Source organism: Bombina bombina, chromosome 2, assembly GCF_027579735.1.
Source record: "Bombina bombina isolate aBomBom1 chromosome 2, aBomBom1.pri, whole genome shotgun sequence".
In the NCBI taxonomy this organism is placed as follows: domain Eukaryota; kingdom Metazoa; phylum Chordata; class Amphibia; order Anura; family Bombinatoridae; genus Bombina; species Bombina bombina.
In genome coordinates, this window is record NC_069500.1 from 1,415,143,125 (window position 1) to 1,415,167,457 (window position 24,333).

General features: G+C 40.5%; 1 protein-coding gene across 1 annotated transcript in view; it reads left to right on the top strand.

Moving 5' to 3' along the window:
* LOC128647588 (T-complex protein 1 subunit eta) overlaps positions 1-24,333 on the top strand; it is a 66,062-nt gene that overhangs the window by 18,055 nt on the left and 23,674 nt on the right. The window contains exons 4-11 of the mRNA XM_053700342.1: positions 9,251-9,376; positions 10,700-10,752; positions 12,205-12,376; positions 12,819-12,983; positions 20,650-20,838; positions 21,356-21,453; positions 22,096-22,228; positions 24,189-24,244. Coding sequence (XP_053556317.1) covers positions 9,251-9,376; positions 10,700-10,752; positions 12,205-12,376; positions 12,819-12,983; positions 20,650-20,838; positions 21,356-21,453; positions 22,096-22,228; positions 24,189-24,244 — 992 coding nt within the window. The remainder of the gene's footprint in view (positions 1-9,250; positions 9,377-10,699; positions 10,753-12,204; positions 12,377-12,818; positions 12,984-20,649; positions 20,839-21,355; positions 21,454-22,095; positions 22,229-24,188; positions 24,245-24,333) is intronic.

A 24,333-nucleotide genomic window follows, 5' to 3' on the forward strand; every position in this document is an offset into this window, starting at 1 on the left:
TACTAATCCTGTAGCACTTGCATTGTGTTCAGTGAGCTAGTCACACTCTCTAGCTTGATCAGTCTGGCCTTCACTACACCCGTCATAAAGTGCAGAATTGTGATCAGCTGAGAAGAATACTCTAAGGCACAACAGAATGGGCTTTAGTACTCTGGAATATGTTCTATATTTTTCTGTCCTAGAAAAGCACATTAAAGGGATTTTGAAACAAATAGGAAGTGTGTGTTTTTGCACAACTCATTTCCTGGAGCAGATCGTTCACTGTCGGATAACAACCTGCCCAGAGCTATAGGACAGTGCTCCACAAGCAAACACAATAAATACATTGAGTATTCATCTTTAAAGTCAAAAAGAAACTTTCATGATTTAGATAGAGAATGCTTTATTTAAAGGGATAGTTTAGTCAATTTTTTTTTAATGATTCTGATAGTGCATGCAATTTTATAATTTACTCAAATTATCAATTTTCTTTGTTCTCTCGGTATGTAAGCATAGGAGCCGGCCCATATATGGTTCAGCACCCCAGTAGCACTTTCTGATTACTGTCTAAATGTAGCCACCAATCAGCAAGCACTACCCATGTGCTGAACCAGAAATGGTCCGGCTCGTAAGCTTACATTCAAATAAAGATACCAAGAGAACGAAAAAAAATTAATAGGTGTAAATTAGAAAGTTGCTTAAAATTGCTGCTCTATCTGAACCATGAAATAAATATTTTACGTTTTATGTCCCATTAATACACAAAAGTGCTGATATTTTTGTGCTCCACTTGTAATCTAGGACTTTTTTTTTAAAGTTTTCTCTATGAATCATGAAAGTTTAATTTTGACTAGACTATTCCTTTAAGAGACTTTCCAATTTACCTCCAATATCAAATCATGCTCAGTCTATTTATATTCACACTTTGAGGTACTAGCTACTACTGGGCATGTGCAAGAGTTCAGTGTATATGTATTGAGTATGTGATTGGCTGATGGCTGTCACATGATTCAGGCTGAGAAATTGATGTCATTTTTTTTTTTTAAATTTGTCAGAAAAAAATATCTGCTGCTCATTTAAAATGAGTGCTACTGCATTGTCTTTTTATTGTGCACTAGTTGATTATGCACATCTATTGTATTCAATGGTCCATTAACCAGATGTGTGATCTCTCAAAGAGAAACTATAAAAAGAAAAGGTTTCTCCTGCTGTGTAGGGCTAGTGGCCTGGTTGTCCTCATGCTTACTTATCTACGTTATAGCCCACCTCATTAGATGCAGTGTGTTTCCTGCCATTATTTTTAATAGTTTTTTATCAAGTGGCGAGGCAGAGTGCTTATAGGGGCCATTACATTAACCCCTTAATGACCGGACCATTTTTCAATTTTCTTGCCCTTAATGACTGGCTATTTCTACATTTCTGCAGTGTTTGCGTTTAGCTGTAATTTTCCTCTTACTCATTTACTCTACCCACACATATTATATACCGTTTTTCTCGTCATTAAATGGACTTTCTAAAGATACCATTATTTTCATCATATCCTATAATTTACTAAAAAAAATAATTATAAAATATGAGGAAAAAATGGAAAAAAAAACACACTTTTTCTAACTTCGACCCCCAAAATCTGTTACACATCTACAACCACCAAAAAACACCCATGCTAAATAGTTTATAAATTTTGTCCTGAGTTTAGAAATACCCAATGTTTACTTGTTCTTTGCTTTTTTTGCAATTTATGGGGCAATAAATACAAGTAGCACTTTGCTATTTCCAAACCACTTTTTTTCAAAATTAGCGCTAGTTACATTGGAACCCTGATATCTGTCAGGAATACCTGAATATCCCTTGACATGTATAGATTTTGTTTTAGAAGACATCCCAAAGTATTGATCTAGGCCCATTTTGGTATATTTCATGCTACCATTTCACCGCCAAATGCGATTAAAGTTCACTTTTTCACAAATTTTGTCACAAACTTTAGCTTTCCCACTGAAATTATTTACAAACCGCTTCTGCAATTATGGCACAAATGGTTGTAAATGCTTCTCTGGGATCCCCTTTTTCAGAAATAGCAGACATATATGGCTTTGGTGTTGCTTTTTGGTAATTTGAAGGCAGCTAAATGCCACTGCGCACCACACATGAATTATGCCCAGGAGTGAAGGGGTTAATTGGGGTGCTTGTAGGGTTAATTTTAGCTTTAGTGTAGTTTAGTAGACAACCCCAAGTATTGATCTAGGCCCATTTTGGTATATTTTATGCCACCATTTCACTGCCAAATGCGAGCAAATAAAAAAAAAAAAAAAAAAAAGTTACATTTTTCACAATTTTAGGTTTCTCACTGAAATTATTTACAAACCGCTTGTGCTATTATGGCAGAAATTGTTGTAAAAGCTTCTCTGGGATCCCCTTTGTTCAGAAATAGCAGACTTATATGGCTTTGGCGTTGCTTTTTGGTAATTAGAAGGCCGCTAAATGCTGCTGTGCAATTATGCCCAGCAGTGAAGGGGTTAAATTAGGTAGCTTGTAGGGAGTTTGCAGGGTTAATTTTAGAGATCAGCCTCCCACCTGACACATCCCACCCCTTGATCCCTCCCAAACAGCTCTCTTCCCTCCCCCACCCCACAATTGTTCCCGCCATCTTAAGTACTGGCAGAAAGTCTGCCAGTACTAAATAAGTGTGTTTTTTTTTTTTTTTTTTTTTTTTTTTTTTTTTAAATAAAAATAATAAAATATTTTAGTTGTGATGGACCCCTGCCTTAGCACCAACCTCCCTGATCCCCCCCCCCCCCCAGCTCTCTAACCCTCTCCCCTACCTAATTACCGCCATCTTGGGTACTGGCAGCTGTCTGCCAGTACCCCGTTTGGCCCCACAAACCAAAGTATTTTAATTTTATTTATAACTTTTTTTTATTTTTATTTTTAATTTCTGTAGTGTAGCAGCCCCCCCACAATACCCCCACCCCCTCCCAGATCCTTTTATTTGTAAAAAAAAAATTAACTTTTCTTCTGTTATGTGTGATCAGTCCACGGGTCATCATTACTTCTGGGATATAACTCCTCCCCAACAGGAAATGCAAGAGGATTCACCCAGCAGAGCTGCATATAGCTCCTCCCCTCTACGTCACTCCCAGTCATTCTCTTGCACCCAGCAACTAGATAGGATGTGTGAGAGGACTATGGTGATTATACTTAGTTTTTATAACTTCAATCAAAAGTTTGTTATTTTACAATAGCACCGGAGCGTGTTATTGCCTCTCTGGCAGAGTTTGAAGAAGAATCTACCAGAGTTTTTACTATGATTTTAACCGGAGTAGTTAAGATCATATTGCTGTTTCTCGGCCATCTGAGGGAGGTAAAAGCTTCAGATCAGGGGACAGCGGGCAGATGAATCTGCATTGAGGTATGTAGCAGTTTTTATTTTCTGAATGGAATTGATGAGAAAATCCTGCCATACCGTTATAATGACATGTATGTATACTCTACACTTAAGTATTCTGGGGATGGTATTTCACCGGAATTACTCTGTTAAAAGTACATTAAACCTTTTAATAGGTATTTATTATGTTAAACGTTTTTGCTGGAATGTAGAATCGTTTGCATTTTCTGAGGTACTGAGTGAATAAATATTTGGGCATTATTTTTCCACTTGGCAGTTGCTTGTTTTAATTGTGACAGTTTCGTTTCTCTCTCACTGCTGTGTGTGAGGGGGAGGGGCCGTTTTTGGCGCTCTTTGCTACGCATCAAAAAATTCCAGTCAGTTACTCTTGTATTTCCTGACAGATCTCAGGGGTCTTCAAACTTCTTTGGAGGGAGGTAGATTCTCTCAGCAGAGCTGTGAGACTTATATAGTGACTGTGATTAAAAACGTTGCTCTGTAATTTTTATGTTTCAAATTTAATTATTGTTACTTTACTAATGGGAACAAACCTTTGCTAAAAGTTGTGTTGTTTTTAAGGATTGATGCTATAACTGTCTTTCAGTTCATTATTTCAACTGTCATTTAATCGTTTAGTGCTCTTTGAGGCACAGTACGTTTTTGTTAAATAAGATTGTAACCAAGTTGCAAGTTTATTGCTAGTGTGTTAAACATGTCTGATTCAGAGGAAGATATCTGTGTCATTTGTTCCAATGCCAAGGTGGAGCCCAATAGAAATTTATGTACTAACTGTATTGATGCTACTTTAAATAAAAGCCAATCTGTACAAATTGAACAAATTTCACCAAACAGCGAGGGGAGAGTTATGCCGACTAACTCGCCTCACGTGTCAGTACCTGCATCTCCCGCCCGGGAGGTGCGTGATATTATGGCGCCTAGTACATCTGGGCGGCCATTACAGATAACATTACAAGATATGGCTACTGTTATGACTGAAGTTTTGGCTAAATTACCAGAACTAAGAGGCAAGCGTGATCACTCTGGGGTGAGAACAGAGTGCGCTGATAATACTAGGGCCATGTCTGATACTGCGTCACAGCTTGCAGAACATGAGGACGGAGAGCTTCATTCTGTGGGTGATGGTTCTGATCCAAACAGATTGGATTCAGATATTTCAAATTTTAAATTTAAATTGGAGAACCTCCGTGTATTACTAGGGGAGGTTTTAGCGGCTCTTAATGATTGTAACACTGTTGCAATACCAGAAAAATTGTGTAGGTTGGATAAATACTTTGCGGTACCGGCGAGTACTGACGTTTTTCATATACCTAAGAGACTAACTGAAATTGTTACTAAGGAGTGGGATAGACCCGGTGTGCCGTTCTCACCCCCTCCAATATTTAGAAAGATGTTTCCAATAGACGCCACCACACGGAACTTATGGCAAACGGTCCCTAAGGTGGAGGGAGCAGTTTCTACTTTAGCTAAGCGTACCACTATCCCGGTGGAGGATAGCTGTGCTTTTTCAGATCCAATGGATAAAAAATTAGAGGGTTACCTTAAGAAAATGTTTGTTCAACAAGGTTTTATATTGCAACCCCTTGCATTCATCGCGCCGATTACGGCTGCGGCAGCATTTTGGATTGAGTCTCTGGAAGAGAACCTTAGTTCAGCTACGCTGGACGACATTACGGACAGGCTTAGAGTCCTTAAACTAGCTAATTCATTCATTTCGGAGGCCGTAGTACATTTAACCAAACTTACGGCTAAGAACTCAGGATTCGCCATTCAGGCACGTAGGGCGCTGTGGCTAAAATCCTGGTCAGCTGATGTAACTTCTAAGTCCAAATTACTTAATATACCTTTCAAGGGGCAAACTTTATTTGGGCCCGGTTTGAAAGAAATTATCGCTGACATTACAGGAGGTAAGGGCCACGCCCTGCCTCAAGACAAAGCCAAAGCTAAGGCTAGACAGTCTAATTTTCGTCCCTTTCGGAATTTCAAAGCAGGAGCAGCATCAACTTCCACTGCACCAAAACAGGAAGGAGCTGTTGCTCGTTACAGACAAGGCTGGAAACCTAACCAGTCCTGGAACAAGGGCAAGCAGGCCAGGAAACCTGCTGCTGCCCCAAAGACAGCATGAACCGAGGGCCCCCGATCCGGGACCGGATCTAGTGGGGGGCAGACTCTCTCTCTTCGCCCAGGCCTGGGCAAGAGATGTTCAGGATCCCTGGGCGCTAGAGATCATATCTCAGGGATACCTTCTAGACTTCAAATTCTCTCCCCCAAGAGGGAGATTTCATCTGTCAAGGTTGTCAACAAACCAGATAAAGAAAGAAGCGTTTCTACGCTGTGTACAAGATCTGTTATTAATGGGAGTGATCCATCCGGTTCCGCGGTCGGAACAAGGACAAGGGTTTTACTCAAACCTGTTTGTGGTTCCCAAAAAAGAGGGAACTTTCAGGCCAATCTTGGATTTAAAGATCCTAAACAAATTCCTAAGAGTTCCATCGTTCAAAATGGAAACTATTCGGACAATCTTACCCATGATCCAAAAGGGTCAGTACATGACCACAGTGGATTTAAAGGATGCTTACCTTCACATACCGATTCACAAAGATCATTACCGGTATCTAAGGTTTGCCTTCTTAGACAGGCATTACCAGTTTGTAGCTCTTCCATTCGGATTGGCTACGGCTCCAAGAATCTTCACAAAGGTTCTGGGTGCCCTTCTGGCGGTACTAAGACCGCGAGGAATTTCGGTAGCTCCGTACCTAGACGACATTCTGATACAAGCTTCAAGCTTTCAAACTGCCAAGTCTCATACAGAGTTAGTTCTGGCATTTCTAAGGTCGCATGGATGGAAAGTGAACGAAAAGAAGAGTTCTCTTTTTCCTCTCACAAGAGTTCCATTCTTGGGGACTCTTATAGATTCTGTAGAAATGAAGATTTATCTGACAGAAGACAGATTAACAAAGCTTCTAAATGCATGCCGTGTCCTTCATTCCATTCAACTCCCGTCAGTAGCTCAATGCATGGAGGTGATCGGCTTAATGGTAGCAGCAATGGACATAGTACCCTTTGCACGTCTACATCTCAGACCGCTGCAATTGTGCATGCTGAGTCAGTGGAATGGGGATTACTCAGACTTGTCCCCTACTCTGAATCTGGATCAAGAGACCAGAAACTCTCTTCTATGGTGGCTTTCTCAGCCACATCTGTCCAGGGGGATGCCATTCAGCAGGCCGGACTGGACAATTGTAACAACAGACGCCAGCCTACTAGGTTGGGGCGCTGTCTGGAATTCTCTGAAGGCTCAGGGACAATGGAATCAGGAGGAAAGTCTCCTGCCAATAAACATTCTGGAATTAAGAGCAGTTCTCCATGCCCTTCTGGCTTGGCCCCAGTTAAAAACTCAGGGGTTCATCAGGTTTCAGTCGGACAACATCACGACTGTAGCTTACATCAACCATCAAGGAGGGACAAGAAGCTCCCTAGCAATGATGGAAGTATCAAAGATAATTCGCTGGGCAGAGTCTCACTCTTGCCACCTGTCAGCAATCCACATCCCGGGAGTGGAGAACTGGGAGGCGGATTTCTTGAGTCGCCAGACTTTTCATCCGGGGGAGTGGGAACTTCATCCGGAGGTCTTTGCCCAAATACTTCGACGTTGGGGCAAACCAGAGATAGATCTCATGGCGTCTCGCCAGAACGCCAAACTTCCTCGCTACGGGTCCAGATCCAGGGATCCGGGAGCGGTTCTGATAGATGCCTTGACAGCACCTTGGAACTTCGGGATGGCTTATGTGTTTCCACCCTTCCCGCTGCTTCCTCGATTGATTGCCAAAATCAAACAGGAGAGAGCATCAGTGATTCTAATAGCGCCTGCATGGCCACGCAGGACTTGGTATGCAGATCTAGTGGACATGTCATCCTGTCCGCCTTGGTCTCTACCTCTAAGACAGGACCTTCTGATACAGGGTCCATTCAAACATCAAAATATAACTTCTCTGAAGCTGACTGCTTGGAAATTGAACGCTTGATTTTATCAAAACGTGGTTTTTCTGAGTCGGTTATTGATACCCTGATACAGGCTAGGAAGCCTGTTACCAGAAGGATTTACCATAAGATATGGCGTAAATACCTATACTGGTGCGAATCCAAAGGTTACTCCTGGAGTAAGGTTAGGATTCCTAGGATATTGTCCTTTCTACAAGAAGGTTTAGAAAAGGGTTTATCGGCTAGCTCATTAAAGGGACAGATCTCAGCTCTGTCCATCTTGTTACACAGGCGTCTGTCAGAAAATCCAGACGTCCAGGCCTTTTGTCAGGCTTTAGCTAGGATCAAGCCTGTGTTTAAAACTGTTGCTCCGCCATGGAGTTTAAACTTAGTTCTTAACGTTTTACAGGGTGTTCCGTTTGAACCCCTTCATTCCATTGATATAAAATTGTTATCTTGGAAAGTTCTGTTTTTAATGGCTATTTCCTCGGCTCGAAGAGTCTCTGAGTTATCAGCCTTACATTGTGATTCTCCTTATCTGATTTTTCACTCAGACAAGGTAGTTCTGCGTACTAAACCTGGGTTCTTACCTAAGGTAGTCACTAACAGGAATATCAATCAAGAGATTGTTGTTCCATCCTTGTGTCCAAATCCTTCTTCAAAGAAGGAACGTCTTCTACACAATCTGGATGTAGTTCGTGCCCTCAAGTTCTACTTGCAGGCAACTAAGGATTTTCGACAAACGTCTTCCCTGTTTGTCGTGTATTCTGGTCAGAGGAGAGGTCATAAGGCTTCGGCTACCTCTCTCTCCTTCTGGCTTCGTAGCATAATTCGTTTAGCCTATGAGACTGCTGGACAGCAGCCTCCTGAAAGAATTACAGCTCATTCTACTAGAGCTGTGGCTTCCACTTGGGCCTTTAAGAATGAGGCCTCTGTTGAACAGATTTGCAAGGCTGCAACTTGGTCTTCGCTTCATACTTTTTCCAAATTTTACAAATTTGACACTTTTGCTTCTTCGGAGGCTATTTTTGGGAGAAAGGTTCTTCAGGCAGTGGTTCCTTCTGTATAATGAGCCTGCCTATCCCTCCCGTCATCCGTGTACTTTTGCTTTGGTATTGGTATCCCAGAAGTAATGATGACCCGTGGACTGATCACACATAACAGAAGAAAACATAATTTATGCTTACCTGATAAATTCCTTTCTTCTGTTGTGTGATCAGTCCACGGCCCGCCCTGTTTTAAGGCAGGTAAATATCTTTTAAATTATACTCCAGTCACCACTTCACCCTTGGTTTCTCCTTTCTCGTTGATTCTTGGTCGAATGACTGGGAGTGACGTAGAGGGGAGGAGCTATATGCAGCTCTGCTGGGTGAATCCTCTTGCATTTCCTGTTGGGGAGGAGTTATATCCCAGAAGTAATGATGACCCGTGGACTGATCACACAACAGAAGAAAGGAATTTATCAGGTAAGCATAAATTATGTTTTTTTCCCCTTCCTTCATTGGTGTCAGTGTGGCTAATGCACGCACACGCGCGCTCATCGTGCACACGCTCCCTCCTCCCACCCGGACAACGGCACCATCGCTACCTTTGCAGAGAGGGCCACAGAGTGGCTCTCTCTGCATCAGAGGCTTGTAAAGGGGTATTGCAGGATGCCTCCATATCGAGGCATCACTGCAATACCCTCAGAGCTGCTGGAAGCGATTGTGATCACTTCCCGCACTCTGTTAGACAACTGACGTACCAGGTACGTCTATTGTCATTAACAGTTAGCACGACGTACCTAGTACGTCAGTTGTCATTAAGGGGTTAAAAGATTTTAACTGTTTTTTGGGGGGTTTGTATTTAATAAAAAAAATATGAAGATAATGATGCAGTTTTACTTTTAAGGTGGGAGATGGCACCACTTCTGTAACTCTCCTTGCGGCGGAATTTCTGAAACAAGTCAAACCCTATGTGGAGGAGGGTCTGCACCCACAAATCATAATCCGAGCCTTCCGTACAGCCACCCAGCTGGTAAGATAAGTGCTTTAGTGTTTGTTTAGATGGGATGGACAAGTTATGTATCATTATGTTACTATGTAGCGCATCTACTTCTGTTCCTTAACAAAGCGCATTCCATTGTGAGTGCAACAACAAACATATTCACACTGAGATCTGTGTTACTACTAGTTGTAAATGTAAGTCCCACTCACGCTAATACAGCAGTTTAACCACCATCGCTCTACAGAAATAAGTGAAATTAAAGGGACACTTAACTTCAAGTAATATGAGAGCCTAAATGAACCTTTATATATAAATATATATTATAGAGTCTGTGATTGGCTGATGACTGTCACATGATATGAAGGTCACGGAGATGAAAGATAACTCACATTTGTCAGAAAACAATGTTATGCTAAATTTGAAATTCAAAATAAGTGTTGTTGTATTGTCTTTGTTTTATGCAATTGTGTTGTACAATGCATAGGAAGCAAGGCGTTTAGTAATACAAATGTTATAGGGGCAGTTACAGCACCATAATAATGATATAGTATTTATCCCCCTCATTACATGCACGTGACATGCCAGGAGGTATAACAATGCATAATAGTAGTATACGCTAGTAAGAGAGCAAATAAACTGAATATGTAAACAGTAATATAAATCCTAATTATTATATAAATACCACAATTAAATATGTGATATAAATATATAACAAAGCATACTGCCTGCACCATACAAAGTAAGAAGAGTACTTCAGCTGCTGGGTAACGGTCTCCTCCTGTCTTGTGTATGTGATTTCTATAATGATTGGCTGTTACCTTCTAGTGTTTCTATTGGAAGAAAGGGAAAAGTCCAGAAACAATATACGTATATTAGCAGTTAGTAAAACAAAGTATAAGTGCATCATCCTATGTGTGTTTTTTTTATTTTTGTGTTTTAATAAGCCCCATTAATTCTAAGGGCCACAGAAGTCTTTTGGTGTTATGTGGTTTTGCACTGCTGTAGGACATGGTGGTGGGTTAAAACTTGCACTGCTGGAGAGGACATGGTGGGGGGTTAAAACTTGCACTGCTGGAGAGGACATGGTGGGGGGTTAAAACTTGCACTGCTGGAGAGGACATGGTGGGGGGTTAAAACTTGCACTGCTGGAGAGGACATGGTGGGGGGTTAAAACTTGCACTGCTGGAGAGGACATGGTGGGGGGTTAAAACTTGCACTGCTGGAGGACAGTTACTATTTACAGTCTCACAGGTTTACATAAACAGCATTTTGTGCATTTACTGCCCAGTCAGCACTAAACTTCAGTATTTGTGGCTATGTCGGGTATTAAATTCAGTTGTGTTTTCTTTACAGGCAGTTAACAAAACCAAAGAAATTGCCGTCACAGTGAAGAAAGAAGATAAACAGTAAGTTGTGGTGCCTGTTACTGATAATCAGTGGAATCATTAAAGGGACAGGAAACACATTTATCTTTCATTATTCATATAGATTATCCTTTTTTTTTTTTTTTTTTTTTTAAACCACTTTCCAGATTGCTTCTGTTTTCACTTTTGCTTCATTCTCATGGTATCTTTTATTGAAGAAGCAGCAATGCACTCCTGTGAGCTAGATGAACACACACAGCTGATAAATATCCTCTTGTCTGGCCTCTTTACAGGGGATCTCCTCTGGGCTAAAACCATTCTGTTCCTACTGAATAAGTAACGTGGCATTATATAAACTACAGGGCTATTTATCATAGGACCTCTAATAGACAGCAGTGTATACAGTGGATTTATCAAAAGCACACCTGTTGTTTTTTTTGTTTTTTAAATCTGCTCTAATTGCACGTTACACCTAATGGTAACTTGCCTAGTTGATAATCACTATTTTAACCCCTTTTGTTTTTAAAAAACAAAAAACAAAAAAACTTTCCAGTTAATAAGAGACTTATTTATTCATTTCCTTTTAGTTTCCAATAAAAAGGGGTTGAAAATTCTTTGTACTATTTTGCATTTTATGTAGAAGATTAGCCTAAATTATTTAATCTTAAAATTTGTTAAATACATTTTAAAACCATACACAATGTTAATTTCACACTGGGAGGACAAACATATAATTTTTCCCTGCTGACTTATGTAGTAAAATGTAATAATTATAAAATAGAATTGAAACAATAAATAAATTTAAAAAAAAAAAAAATTATATATATATATATATATATATATATATATATAAATACACACACAATTCCAAGAGGATCCCACACTCACTACTCAAACGCAGCCTCCGAGGTGCACTTAAAACAATAATATGCCAAATAAAGTAAGAAAGGCACTCTACGTGTATCAGCAATTCAATTTTACTAAGATGAACGTTTTCGGGGTTGCCCCCGTCCTCAGTCTGAGGCAACCCCGAACATATTCATCTTAGTAAAATTGAATTGCTGATACACGTAGAGTGCCTTTCTTACTTTATTTGGCATATTATTGTTTTAAGTGCACCTCGGAGGCTGCGTTGGAGTAGTGAGTGTGGGATCCTCTTGGAATTTTGTGTGTGTATGTGTATGTGTGTGTATATATATATATATATATATATATATATATATATATATATATATATATATATATATATATATATATATATATATATATATATATATATATATATATATATATATATATATATATATATATATATATATATATATATTTATTTTGTCTTGTTGGCTGGTCATTGTTATTGTCAAGCGACTGCTATAAGGACAATGAAGGGTTATAAGGGTTCTTTACATTTGCTAGGGGGCAAATATGAAATTTTGGCATTGTTATGAGCATTATCTGGATGTCAGGAATTAATTACATCTTCCTTCTATTCAGAGAGCAGCGTCGTCTACTAGAGAAATGCGCGGCCACAGCACTGAGTTCCAAACTAATCGCTTTGCAGAAAGATTTCTTCTCTAAAATGGTGGTGGATGCGGTGTGCTTGCTGGATGACTTGCTGCAGCTTAAGATGATTGGGATCAAGAAGATTCAGGGTGGTGCGCTGGAGGTGAGACATTTTACCTGTCACAGGAGGTCCCAGAGATCTACTTTAAAGTGTTGCGGTGCTTGTGATTCTACAGCGTTAACTATTGGTCCATTTAAAATAACTTTTCTAATACAGATTTTCTTAACATGCCTAGGAGATTGGTGCTCTCTCCAGCAGTTAAACTAGGTGTCGGGATAAACAGGCTGCACAAACGTTCATGGAAAAATCTGCATTGAGTTTTTTTGTGGATTTTTTTTTTATTTTTTACGAAAGACTGTAAATAGATATGCAGGGTGGAAAAATATCACTATATAGCTACTATTCAGATGGGAGAATTTACTAGTCCATTCAGTGTTAGATTTGGGGAAAAACACCTTTTGTGTGTATATATAACTTTATTTCTCTGCATTGCTGATCCACATATGAATGTGCTACTGTAATTTTCCTTTCCTGTACAATGCAGGATTCTCAATTAGTAGCTGGTGTCGCCTTCAAGAAAACCTTCTCCTATGCTGGATTTGAGATGCAGCCTAAGAAATATGATTCCCCCAAGATTGCTCTCTTGAATGTAGAATTGGAGCTAAAGGCTGAAAAGGACAACGCAGAAGTCCGGGTCAATAATGTGGAGGTAAGAGAAGCATATTGCCGTACATCCTCTTCTCAATGCACAGGTAAAGTTTTCTACATAATCTTTAGGACTTGAACTAAGCATTGGCTAAAGAAGCATCTGAATGTGGAAGAAGGCGGCCGCTCATAGCATTACTCTTTGCGCAGCCGTATTTCTTGTGTAAGTGAAAGATATGTGCAAATCCAGATCTTAGTGTGTTGCATTTTCACAAGAATAAATCTGGTTCCGCAGAGAGACGTATGCTAACGAAATGCCTAACTTGCACATTGTAAGACCATGTTTGTAATATAAAAAGAAAATGTATGCTTACCTGATAAATGTATTTGTTTTGACACGATGAGTCCACGTATTATCTTAATTACTAATGGGATATTCACCTCCTGTTTAGCAGGAGGAGGCAAAGAGCACCACAGCAGAGCTGTTAAATAGCTCTTCCCTCCCACTCCAGTCATTCGACCGAAGTTAGGGAGAAAAAGGAAAAGCCAAGCTGCAGAGGTGTCTGAAGTTTACAATAACCCACAACCTGTCTATAAAAACAGGGCGGGCCATGGACTCATCGTGTCAAAAAAGAAATAATTTATGCTTACCTGATAAATTTTTCTTTTTTTTTTTTTAAGACACGATGAGTCCATGGATCATCTTAATTACTAATGGGATTCAATACCCAAGCTAGAGGACACAGATGATACAGGAGGCACAAGACAGGGAACCTAAACGGAAGGCACCACTGCTTGAAGAACCTTTTTCCCAAAAACGGCCTCAGCCGAAGCAAAAGTGTCAAATTTGTAAAACTTTGAAAAAGTGTGAAGAGAGGACCAAGTTGCAGCCTTGCAAATCTATTCCACAGAAGCATCATTTTTGAATGCCCATTTTGTAATGAGCTGTAACTCTCTCAGGAGACTGCTGTCCATCAGTCTCGTATGCAAAACGTATGATGCTCTTCAGCCAAAAAGAAAGAGCAGTAGCTGTAGCTTTCTGTCCCTTGCGTTTTCCTGAGAAAACCTCAAACTAAGAAGAAGACTGACGAAAGTCCTTAGTCGCCTACAGGTAAAACTTTAAAGCACGGACAACGTCCAAATTGTGCAAAAGTCTTTCCTTCTTAGAAGAAGGATTAGGACACAAGGAAGGCACAACAATCTCCTGATTAATGTTCCGATCAGAAACAACCTTACGAAGAAAACCTGATTTGGAACGCAAAACGACCTTATCTGCATGGAAAATAAGACAAGGAGACTCCTACTGTAATGCCGAGAGAGTTCTGACACTCTCCGAGCAGAAGAAATAGCCACAAGAAATAGAACTTTCCAAGATAACTTAATATCTAAGGAATGAATAGGCTCAAACGGAGCCCCTTGAAGAACATTGAGAACTAAATTAAGACTCCATGGAGGAGTAACTGGTTTGAACACAGGCCTGATCCTGACCAAGGCCTGACAAAAAGATTGTACATCTTGGACATCCGCCAGACGTTTGTAACAAAATAGATAAGGCAGAGATTTGACCCTTTAGGGAACTCGTCGATAAACCTTCTTGGAGAAAATACAAAATCCTAGGAATCCTAACTCTACTCCATGAGTAGTCCTTGGATTTACGCCAAATCTTATGGTAAATCCTTCTAGTTACAGGTTTACGAGCCTGAATCATGGTCTCTATGACCGAATCAGAAAACCCCCACTTAGATAAAATGTAAGCGTTCAATCTCCAAGCAGTCAACTTCAGAGAAACTAGATTTGGGTGAAGGAAGGGCTCCTGAATCAGAAGGTCTTTCTTCAATGGAAGTCTCCAAGGTGGTAGAGATGTCATCTCCACCAGATCTGCTTACCAAATCCTGCGAGGCCAGGCCGGTGCTATGAGGATCACCAAGGCCCTTTCCTGTTTGACTCGAGCAATTACTCGAGGAAGAAGAGTGAACGGAGGAAACGGGTATGCTAGATTGAAAGTCCAAGGGGCCCCCAGAGCATCTATCAGTTCCACCTGGGGGTCCCTGGATCTCGACCCGTATCTCGGGAGCTTGGCATTCTGTCGCAATGCCATGAGATCTAACTCCGGCTGACCCCACTTGAGAATCAGGCTGGAGAACACCTCCGGATGGAGTTCCCACTCCCCCGGATGAAAGGTCTGCCTGCTCAGAAAATCCGCCTCCCAGTTGTCCACCCCTGGGATGTGGATCCCCCGACAGACAGCAAGAATGGGCCTCCGCCCGCTGAATTATTTTGGAAACCTCTGTCATCGCCAAGGAACTCCTTGTTCCTCTCTGATGATTGATGTAGGCCACTGACGTTATGTTGTCCGACTGGAACCTGATAAACTGAACCGAGGCTAACTGGGGCCAAGCCAGAAGAGCATTGTAGATCGCTCTTAGTTCCAGAATGTTTATGGGTAAAACAGACTCTGCCTGAGTCCATATTCCCTGAGCCTTTAGAGAGCCCCAGACTGCTCCCCACCCTAGAAGGCTGGCATCTGTTGTCACAATCACCCAAGATGGTCTGCAAAAGCATGATCCCTGAGAGAGATGATCCAGAGACAACCACCATTGTAGAGAGTCCCTTGTCTCCTGCTCCAGAAGAAGCCGAGGAGACAAGTCTGAATAATCTCCGTTCCATAGTCTCAGCATGTTCAATTGCAGAGCTCTGAGATGGAAGCGAGCAAACGGGATGATATCCATTGTTGCCACCATCCGCCTGATTAACTCCATGCACTGAGCCACTGATGGACGAGGAGTGGGCTGAAGGGCTAGAGAAGTATCGATAATCTTTAATTTCCTGACTTTGGTCAGAAAAATCTTCATAGACAGAGAGTCTATTATGGTTCCTAGGAAAGTCACCCTTGTGTTTGGAACTAGGGAACTCTTTTTTTTCTTTCTAAATTCACCTTCCAGCCGTGGGATCTTTGGAAGGACAACACCAAGTCCGTGTGGGATCTTGCTAGGTGAAAAGATGTCGACTTACCTAGAATGTCGTCCAGATAAGGCGCCACTGCAATGCCTTTTGCTCGAAGAATCGCCAACAGAGATCCCAGAACCTTTGTGAAGATTCTGGGGGCTGTGGCAAGACCGAAAGGAAGAGCCACAAACTGGTAGTGTTTGTCCAAAAAAGGCAAACCTTAAGAACTTGGGAACATGTAGATACGCGTCCTTTAAATCCACTGTTGTCATAAATTGACTCTCTTGGATCAATGGAAGAATGGAACGAATAGTTTCCATCTTGAAGGATGCTACCCTGAGAAACTTGTTTAGACTCTTGAGGTCTAGAATTGGTCTGAAGGTTCCCTCTTTTTTGGGAACCACGAATAGATTGGAATAAAACCCCAGTCCCTGTTCCTGAATTGAAACGGGAACAATCACTCCCAGAGCGGAGAGGTCTCCTACACAGTGTAAGAACGCCTCTCTTTATCTGGTCTGCAGATTATCTTGAAATTGGAAATCTGCCTCTGGGAGGAAAAACCTTGAACTCCAGTTTGTATCCCTGAGACACTTTCTATTGCCCAGGGATTTTGGACATGCCGAACCCAGGCTTGAACTAAGGAAGGTCTGCCCCCTACCAGATCCGGCCCCGGATCGGAGGCATGCCTTTCATGCTGTCTTGGAATCACTAACCGGCTTCTTGGACTGCTTTCCTTTTGTTTCAAGACTGGATGGCTCTCCATGTAGGTTTAGACTGTTCCTGCTTAGAGTAGGAAGAGTATCCTTTGAAATTTCGAAAGGAACGAAAATTGCTTTGTCCTTTTTGTTTATTTCTCTTGTCTTGCGGGAGAAGATGTCACTTCCTGTGATATCAGAAATAATCTCCTTCAGATCGGGTCCGAGCAAAGTCTTCCCTTTGTAAGGAATAGCCAGAAGTTTAGACTTTGACACATCCTCAGACCAAGGTTTTAACCATAAGGCTCTGCAGGCCAAAATAGAGAAACTCGATATCTTCGCTTCCAATTTGATAACTTGAAGGGAAGCGTCCGAAATAAAGGCATTAGATAGCTTAAGAGCCTTTATCCTATCTTGGATCTCATCCAAAGAAGTCTCAGTCCTGAGGGCCTCAGACAGTGCATCAAACAAATATACTGCCGCGCTAGTGACGGTGGCAATGCCCACAGCCGCTTGCCACTGCAGACCCTGGTGCACATAAATCTTCTTGAGTAACCCCTCCAATTTCTTATCCATTGGGTCTTTAAAAGCACAACTATCCTCTATGGGAAAAGTAGTTATTTTAGCTAAGGTAGAGACTGCTCCTTCTACCTTAGGAACTGTTTGCCAAGCCTCCTTAACAGAATCGGCTATTGGAAACATTTTCTTAAAAATAGGAGAGGGAGAAAAAGGGATGCTCGGTCTCTCCCATTCCTTAGCAATGATTTCAGTAGCTCTTTTAGGGACTGGAAATACATCTGTATATGAAGGAACCTCAAAATATCTGTCCAGCTTACCAGACTTCTGAGGGACAACCGTCCAAGGTAATCAAAACCTCCCTGAGTAACAGACCGAAAGTGATCAAGTTTTTTAAATCTAAATCTGAAATTTCTCCTTCAGAAGCTACTGCAGTACCCTCCTCTTCAGGTTGTTGGAAGGATACTTCTGAAATTGTGACAATTGTGTCCGAAATCTCGCTTACTGAATGTCTCTCTTTTCTCTTACGTTTGTTCTGCAACATTGGAAAAGCCGACAGGGCATCAGAAATAGTTGAAGACATAAGAGAAGCTATGTCTTGTAACGAAATCCCCGAAGGGACTATAGCAGAAACGCAGGGCACTGCTTGTGAGGGCGGTAAAATTTGGGACGTTTGTGGAGAAAGCTGCGGCATAAATTGACCTTCAACATTAGACTCTTGGACAACATCTGCCTTAGAGGAGACTGGCTCTGAAAAAAATCTTATCCCTATAACTTATTTTGAATACATGAAGGACAAAAAGGGATTGGTGGTTCCACATTAGCATCAAAGCATAAAGCACAGGTGACATCTTGCAAGTCTCCTTGTTCCATGCTTTCACACAATTTTCCAAATAACAAATAAAAATTATCAAATTTATATGGAAAAAATAATTTTATAAAAAATGGTACTGTCTCTTTAAATTTAAACCGGGCTTTTTATCTTTTGCTGCAAACTGTGAGTTAAAGGGACACTGAACCCAAATTTTTTCTTTTGTGATTCATATAGAGCAAGCAATTTTAAGCAACTTTGTAATTTACTCCTATTATCAATTTTTCTTCATTCTCTTGCTTTCTTTATTTGAAAAAGACATCTAAGCTAAGGAGCAAGCCAATTTGTGGTTCAGACCATGGACAGCACTTGTTTATTGGTGCTGTCCAATCAGCAAGGACAACCCAGGTTGTTCACCAAAAATGGGCTGGCATCTAAACTTAAATTCTTGCTTTTCAAATATAGATACCAAGAAAATAAAGAAAATTTGACAATAGGAGTGAATTAGAGCATGCAATTTTAATCATCTTTCTATCTGAATCATGAAAGAAAAAATCTGGGTACAGTTTTCCTTTAAACGTTTTCCCTTTGTACTGCCAAAGCGATCAATTTGTCTAGACAAAAAAGAAAAACAACCTCTGCACCTCAGCACTCTGCTGAAGTGCTCCTACCTGACAGAAGATCGTTGGGCCCAAAACTGTCTTTTTGATTCTCCAGAACAACTCTACGTGAAAACGTCTGAGGACACAATGATACAGGCAAAACACTGTGTCTGCACTAGCAACGCATGATTTTCTCTCATGCGACTCTAGAACAGACCGGTCCTCTATGCGCACTGTCTCTGAGCTGAAGCGCTACGGAATGGCACGCATAAAAAAACGAAAAGACCGCCCATCGTGGGCGTGACCTAGCCGACCATACATAATGTGAAGTGAAACCACCGGAGCCATATGTACACTCCTATTATTGTAAAATAACAGCTTCCTCCAGCCCCAGTACCCTGATACATACACTGCCCGATTATCTTTCCCACAGGAAAAACTACTTGTCTTAAAGAGCCCTTATCCCCAGAAACTTAAGGTAGCTCTTACCTTGACTTCTGCCTTGCAGCAAGGCAGCTCTCAGGTTTGAGAGGTCCTATCCCTCACATCGACCTGAGGAAAATAAAATGCTGAGTCACTGAATATCTCAGGCTGAAGGATCAGGGCAGCAAGTAAATTATGGGAGGGGCAGTGAGAAGTATGTCCCACAAGTTTCCATTGCTCTAAAGCCACCAAAGCTCTACTGTAGAGACTGATATGGAATAAGGCTACACCCTCGGACAAAGCAGCACACTCTGGCACTACTTTAAAGATAGATTAAATTCTTCTATCAAGAGTTTACTAACACCTCACTTTACCTCTTCCTATCACTAACGTAGGCAAAGAGAATGACTGGGGTGGGAGGGAAGGGAGGAGCTCTTTAACAGCTCTGCTGTGCTGCACTTTGCCTCCTCCTGCTGACCAGGAGGTGAATATCCATTAGTAATTAAGATGATCCGTGCACTCATCGTGTCTTAAAAAATAAATGTAATCACCATAACTAATAAGGTGCAGATGTGTTTCCTTTTTATGTTCCATAGGTGAGTGCTATAATGGCAGCAATACTTTTATGTAATTGTTAGAATCATCACATTTTATTCACTAATTTTTATTTTTCATTGACATTTTTCCCTCTAATTTATTATTTAACTTAAAAAAATGCAGATGCATCCAATTTTTTTTTTTTTTTATAACATTACCTAATTGTGTTTGAAACTTCACTTTATATTGGCTTATTGACTATAGAGCAGCACAACACACCCTTTCATTTGTTCGCTCCTAAGTGATTTTCACACCCCAGTGCTGAGCCAATTTTTTTTTTTTTTTTTTTTTTTTTGATAGAGCATAAAAAGTCCCCTACTCAACCAAATTTTTTATTTAAAGAACTGCTTTCTTGTGGCTTTTCAAGACCAATAGGCGATTCTCTTTAAAATGAGTGGTCTTGGAGGTCTGTGGCCCCTTAATGAAAGCGTACCATGAACGTCGATGGCTTTTTATACCTCGCTTCTGGTCACCGGAAATAGCACAGTCTCCCCGCTGGCAGCTTGATTGCACTAATAACACAATCCCCATAGAGTACGTTGCTGGTTCTTAATGGCGTTAAAGGGACATGAAACCCAACATTTTTCTTTCATGATTCAGTTAAAAAAGTTTTAAAATAGTTTCCAGTTTATTTCTATTATCAAATTTGCTTTATTCTCATGTTGTATCTAGATGGGTAGTGTGCACATGCCTGGAGCACCACATTACAGGAACTAGTGCTCTTGCTAATGTATAATAACATTCTACTGTCATATAGTACTGCAGTCACATGCACACTGCTGACCTTACAGCCCTGCTTTTCAACAAATGATAAAAAAAAATGAACATTTGATAAGTTCATTGGAAAGTTGTTTAAAACTGAATGTTCTATCTGAATCCTAAAAGTAAGAATGTGAGTTTTATGTCCCTTTTAATGAATACTGTAATTCTAGCCTTTTGTTTACTATGAGAGAACAGTCCTTGGAGCCTTGTTGCTGTAATATTTACTGCAAATGTTTCTAAACTTTTCTCATATTCAGTTCCCTACAAGAGTTTTAGACCTAAATGCACCTGGTAATATTGAGAATGTGACGTCAGTGGTGGTGTTGTACAAATCGCACATAACATGGCAGTGTTTGCAATCCTGTCTCCTTCCTGCAGGACTACCAGGCCATTGTAGATGCCGAGTGGAACATCTTATACGATAAACTGGAGAGGATTTGCAAGTCTGGAGCAAAAGTTGTTCTTTCTAAGTTGCCTATCGGTGATGTTGCCACCCAATACTTCGCTGACAGAGACCTATTCTGCGCAGGGCGGGTCCCTGAAGAGGATCTCAAGAGAACAATGATGGTAGGAACCTTCACACTGCTCACATTGTATTACATGTATAACGCAAGTTGTGTATCTCCAGCTACACTATCTCTCTAAAGGAGATCAAATTCAGCCACATATGGAGCCCCTAAGTCCTCAGAGGAACAGTACTTTCATCCTGTGTATTAGTCCTACAGAATACATTGCTATGTGGGTAGCGGGGAGGGAGTGCAAACATTTTGTTAGCTAAAATAAGCATTATGTTTTATGGTGGTAAGTGTCCGCATACTACTGCAGAGGAAGAGACTTTGGAGTCCCATTATGAGTTCTACGTAGCATGTTCATCAGCCCTTAACAATAATCTGTTCACTTTAAATCTCTGATGTTTTATGATTAAAAAATAACCAGAATTACTAGTTTGCCCTAGAAATAAATGTAATATTTAATCTAAACATTGTAATCCTGTTTATGGTTTCCTTCACTTTTTCTTTTTTTTTTCTTGGAATAAATGAAGCTGCTGTGTAGCAACACAGTTTAATTCTCTTTGTACTTTCAGGCTTGTGGAGGTTCTATTCAGACCAGCGTTAACGCAATGACTGATGACGTGCTGGGTCAGTGTGCCCTGTTTGAGGAGGCCCAGGTGGGAGGTGAAAGGTGAGGCTGACTTGGGTGCTGCTGCCATATTGTTACTGTCTGATGTTGCTGACATACTCGTGGTTACAAGGCTCTGTCATTCAAAACATTAAATAATACTATGGGGATTAAACACAGATATTTAGGGTCAGTAATCTGTGTTTTCTATAGAAAATGTTACCCGGGGGTAGTGTAATATTTTCTGCTATCCAAAGCACATGTTGATTGCATAATTTAACATAAATGTATTTAATAATTTGTGCAATAAACATTGAACATTTTAATAGCTAATTTTAGCTTAATATTGGCTAAACATTTCTCCTGGTTCTCAGTAAAATCAGCCTGGTGGTGCACCTGTTAAAAAGGTCCTGGGGAGAACACTATTAATGCGGAAATGACATACATTAGATTAGGGCATGTTTTTGTGTTAAAATCCCAGGGTGTGCTCAGCGTTTGTAAATGTGCTTTGTGTTAGGTTGTAACGCTACTTGCATGCATAGGTGACCCAGGTCAGGTACTATTTACAAGGTTCCTCTAGGTTTTTATCTTGCATAAGAATAAGTAGTTGGAAACTATAATGCCTTTAGAACTTAAATGGTGCTTGATCCTGATAATAAAAAAATACTTAGCCAGCTTCTAAGCTTCATTTTGTGATTCCTGTAGGTATAACTTCTTCACTGGTTGTCCAAAGGCTAAAACCTGTACGATCATACTGAGGGGAGGTGCTGAGCAGTTCATGGAGGAGACAGAGAGGTCCTTACATGATGCTATCATGATTGTGCGCCGTGCAATCAAGGTATAGTAGTGTTCTAGTTCTACTGAGCACCTGTTGCTCTTCTGTTCCAGCACAACGTAGTGTGGACTTGATCCTTGTCTGAAAATCAGTTGTTTGTTTTGTCTTTAACGCACTAATTAGGGTCTGTGTTCTCCACAGAAGATTTTGCCAGCCATGTTGCTATATGAAGTAGCCCTGTGTGGGGAAGTGTAAAACTGAAATATTTTATGTTATTTAAAGGAAGGGATACTTAAAGGTTATAATAGTTGAAAAATGACATGCTCTAATCTGTTCTAGAATGTAATTTTAAGACTATTGCCCCTGCCCTGTGTGTTTAACCCCCACAAAGAGGTTACAGCAGAAATTGTGCATGGAGCTCATATACACCCTTCTACAGGCCGTCATAGACCCCTTGTTTAAAAAATTTAAAATAGAGTACAAGAGTCACAAATATGTCACTCAAGTACTCATAGGGGGCGCCTTGGAAAAGACCCTATTAGAGGTATATGTATTACCTTTAACCACAAAAAACGGGTATACAGATAGTACAAATACAATTAGTGAAAACACAACACCACAATTATTGAAATAAGTCCCAACGAGTGTTGATTCCAAAATCAAAATAAGTCTCTAAGTTTAAAGTGATCAAGATGGCAGCACTCTGGCAAGTAGGCCAAACAGCGATGGGAATCCTAGGAAAGGAAACAGAGGTGTAGTATCATCAGATAACACAAGCAACTTGTAAGCATAAGAAAACCACTCACATGGGGTGAAGCACACAATAGTGTTATTGGGGCAGGCCGAGACTTCTGAGCCGCTCGGCTGACTCAACATCGAGCTCTCATGCATTTATTTGCAGAGGCTCATGGTGGCCCCTATAAATATACCAAAGCCCTTATTTATATGAGGATAACCCTTTCTTTTAGGGAAAATAAGACACATAATATTGTTTAAAACTTTATTACATTTTTTTTTAATTACAAAAATGCATTTCTTTTGTAATTGGCAAGAGTCCATGAGCTAGTGACGTATGGGATATACATTCCTACCAGGAGGGGGCAAAGTTTCCCAAACCTCAAATACCTATAAATACACCTCCAACCACACCCACAACTCAGTTTTAGAAACTTTGCCGTAGGTGGTGTACTACGTTTTTGTGCTTCATTTCTATGATTTCTTCTATGATAAATGCTTCTAAGCATTCTGAAGCCCAATTCCTCCGAGTACAGTGTTTGTTAGAGGGGTTTGATTTTATGGTTTCTCTCACGGGAAATCTTTTCAAGGGTTCTGTTATCGGTCGCAGGGATTCATCTCCTACCTCCCTTTTCAGATCGACAATATACACTTATACCATTACCTCTGCTGATAATTTTCAGTACTGGTTTGGCTATCTGTTATATGTGGATGGGTATCTTTTGGTAAGTATGTATCATTATTTAAGACTCTCGGCTATGGTTTGGCGCTTTATGTATTAATATAAAGTTTTAAATATATGTATTTTACTTATTTGCCATGGGTCGGGTCTATGTATATTTCCCTTTGCAGTCTAAACAGTTTCAGTATAGGAATCATGTTTGGGAAGTTTATTTATTTGTAGTTGTTGTAGTTGTTGTAGTTGGTGGTGTTGGTGATATATATATATATCCTTCTTTCCTTGGGTTTAGTCTTTTCTTTTTAAAGACATGAGTCCACAGGTTTCATCCTTACTTGTGGGATTACGCCTCCTAGGAAGAGGTAAAGTGAGGTGTTAGTATAGATTTTTCAATCAAGAGTTTATTATTTTAAAAGTAGTGCAAGATTGTACTGCTTTGTTCTGGAGTGTAGCCATATTCCATATCAGTCTCTTCAGTAGAGCTCTTGGTGGCTTTAGAGCAATGGGAACTGTTGGGACATAATTCTCACTGAGCCTCCCATACATTTATGCTGCCCTTATCCTGATGGCCTAAGCAATTTCTAACTCGGGCTTTATCATTGTCCACAGGGCTATAGGAGGGAGAAGACCTCTTACACCTTTTGGGGCTGTCGGACAGCATTAAGGTAAGTGCAGACTTTCTTATTTTTCTGGGGCACAGTAAAAAAAGGACTCTGAGGGAAGGTGAACACTGCACTTATACATTTATACCTTT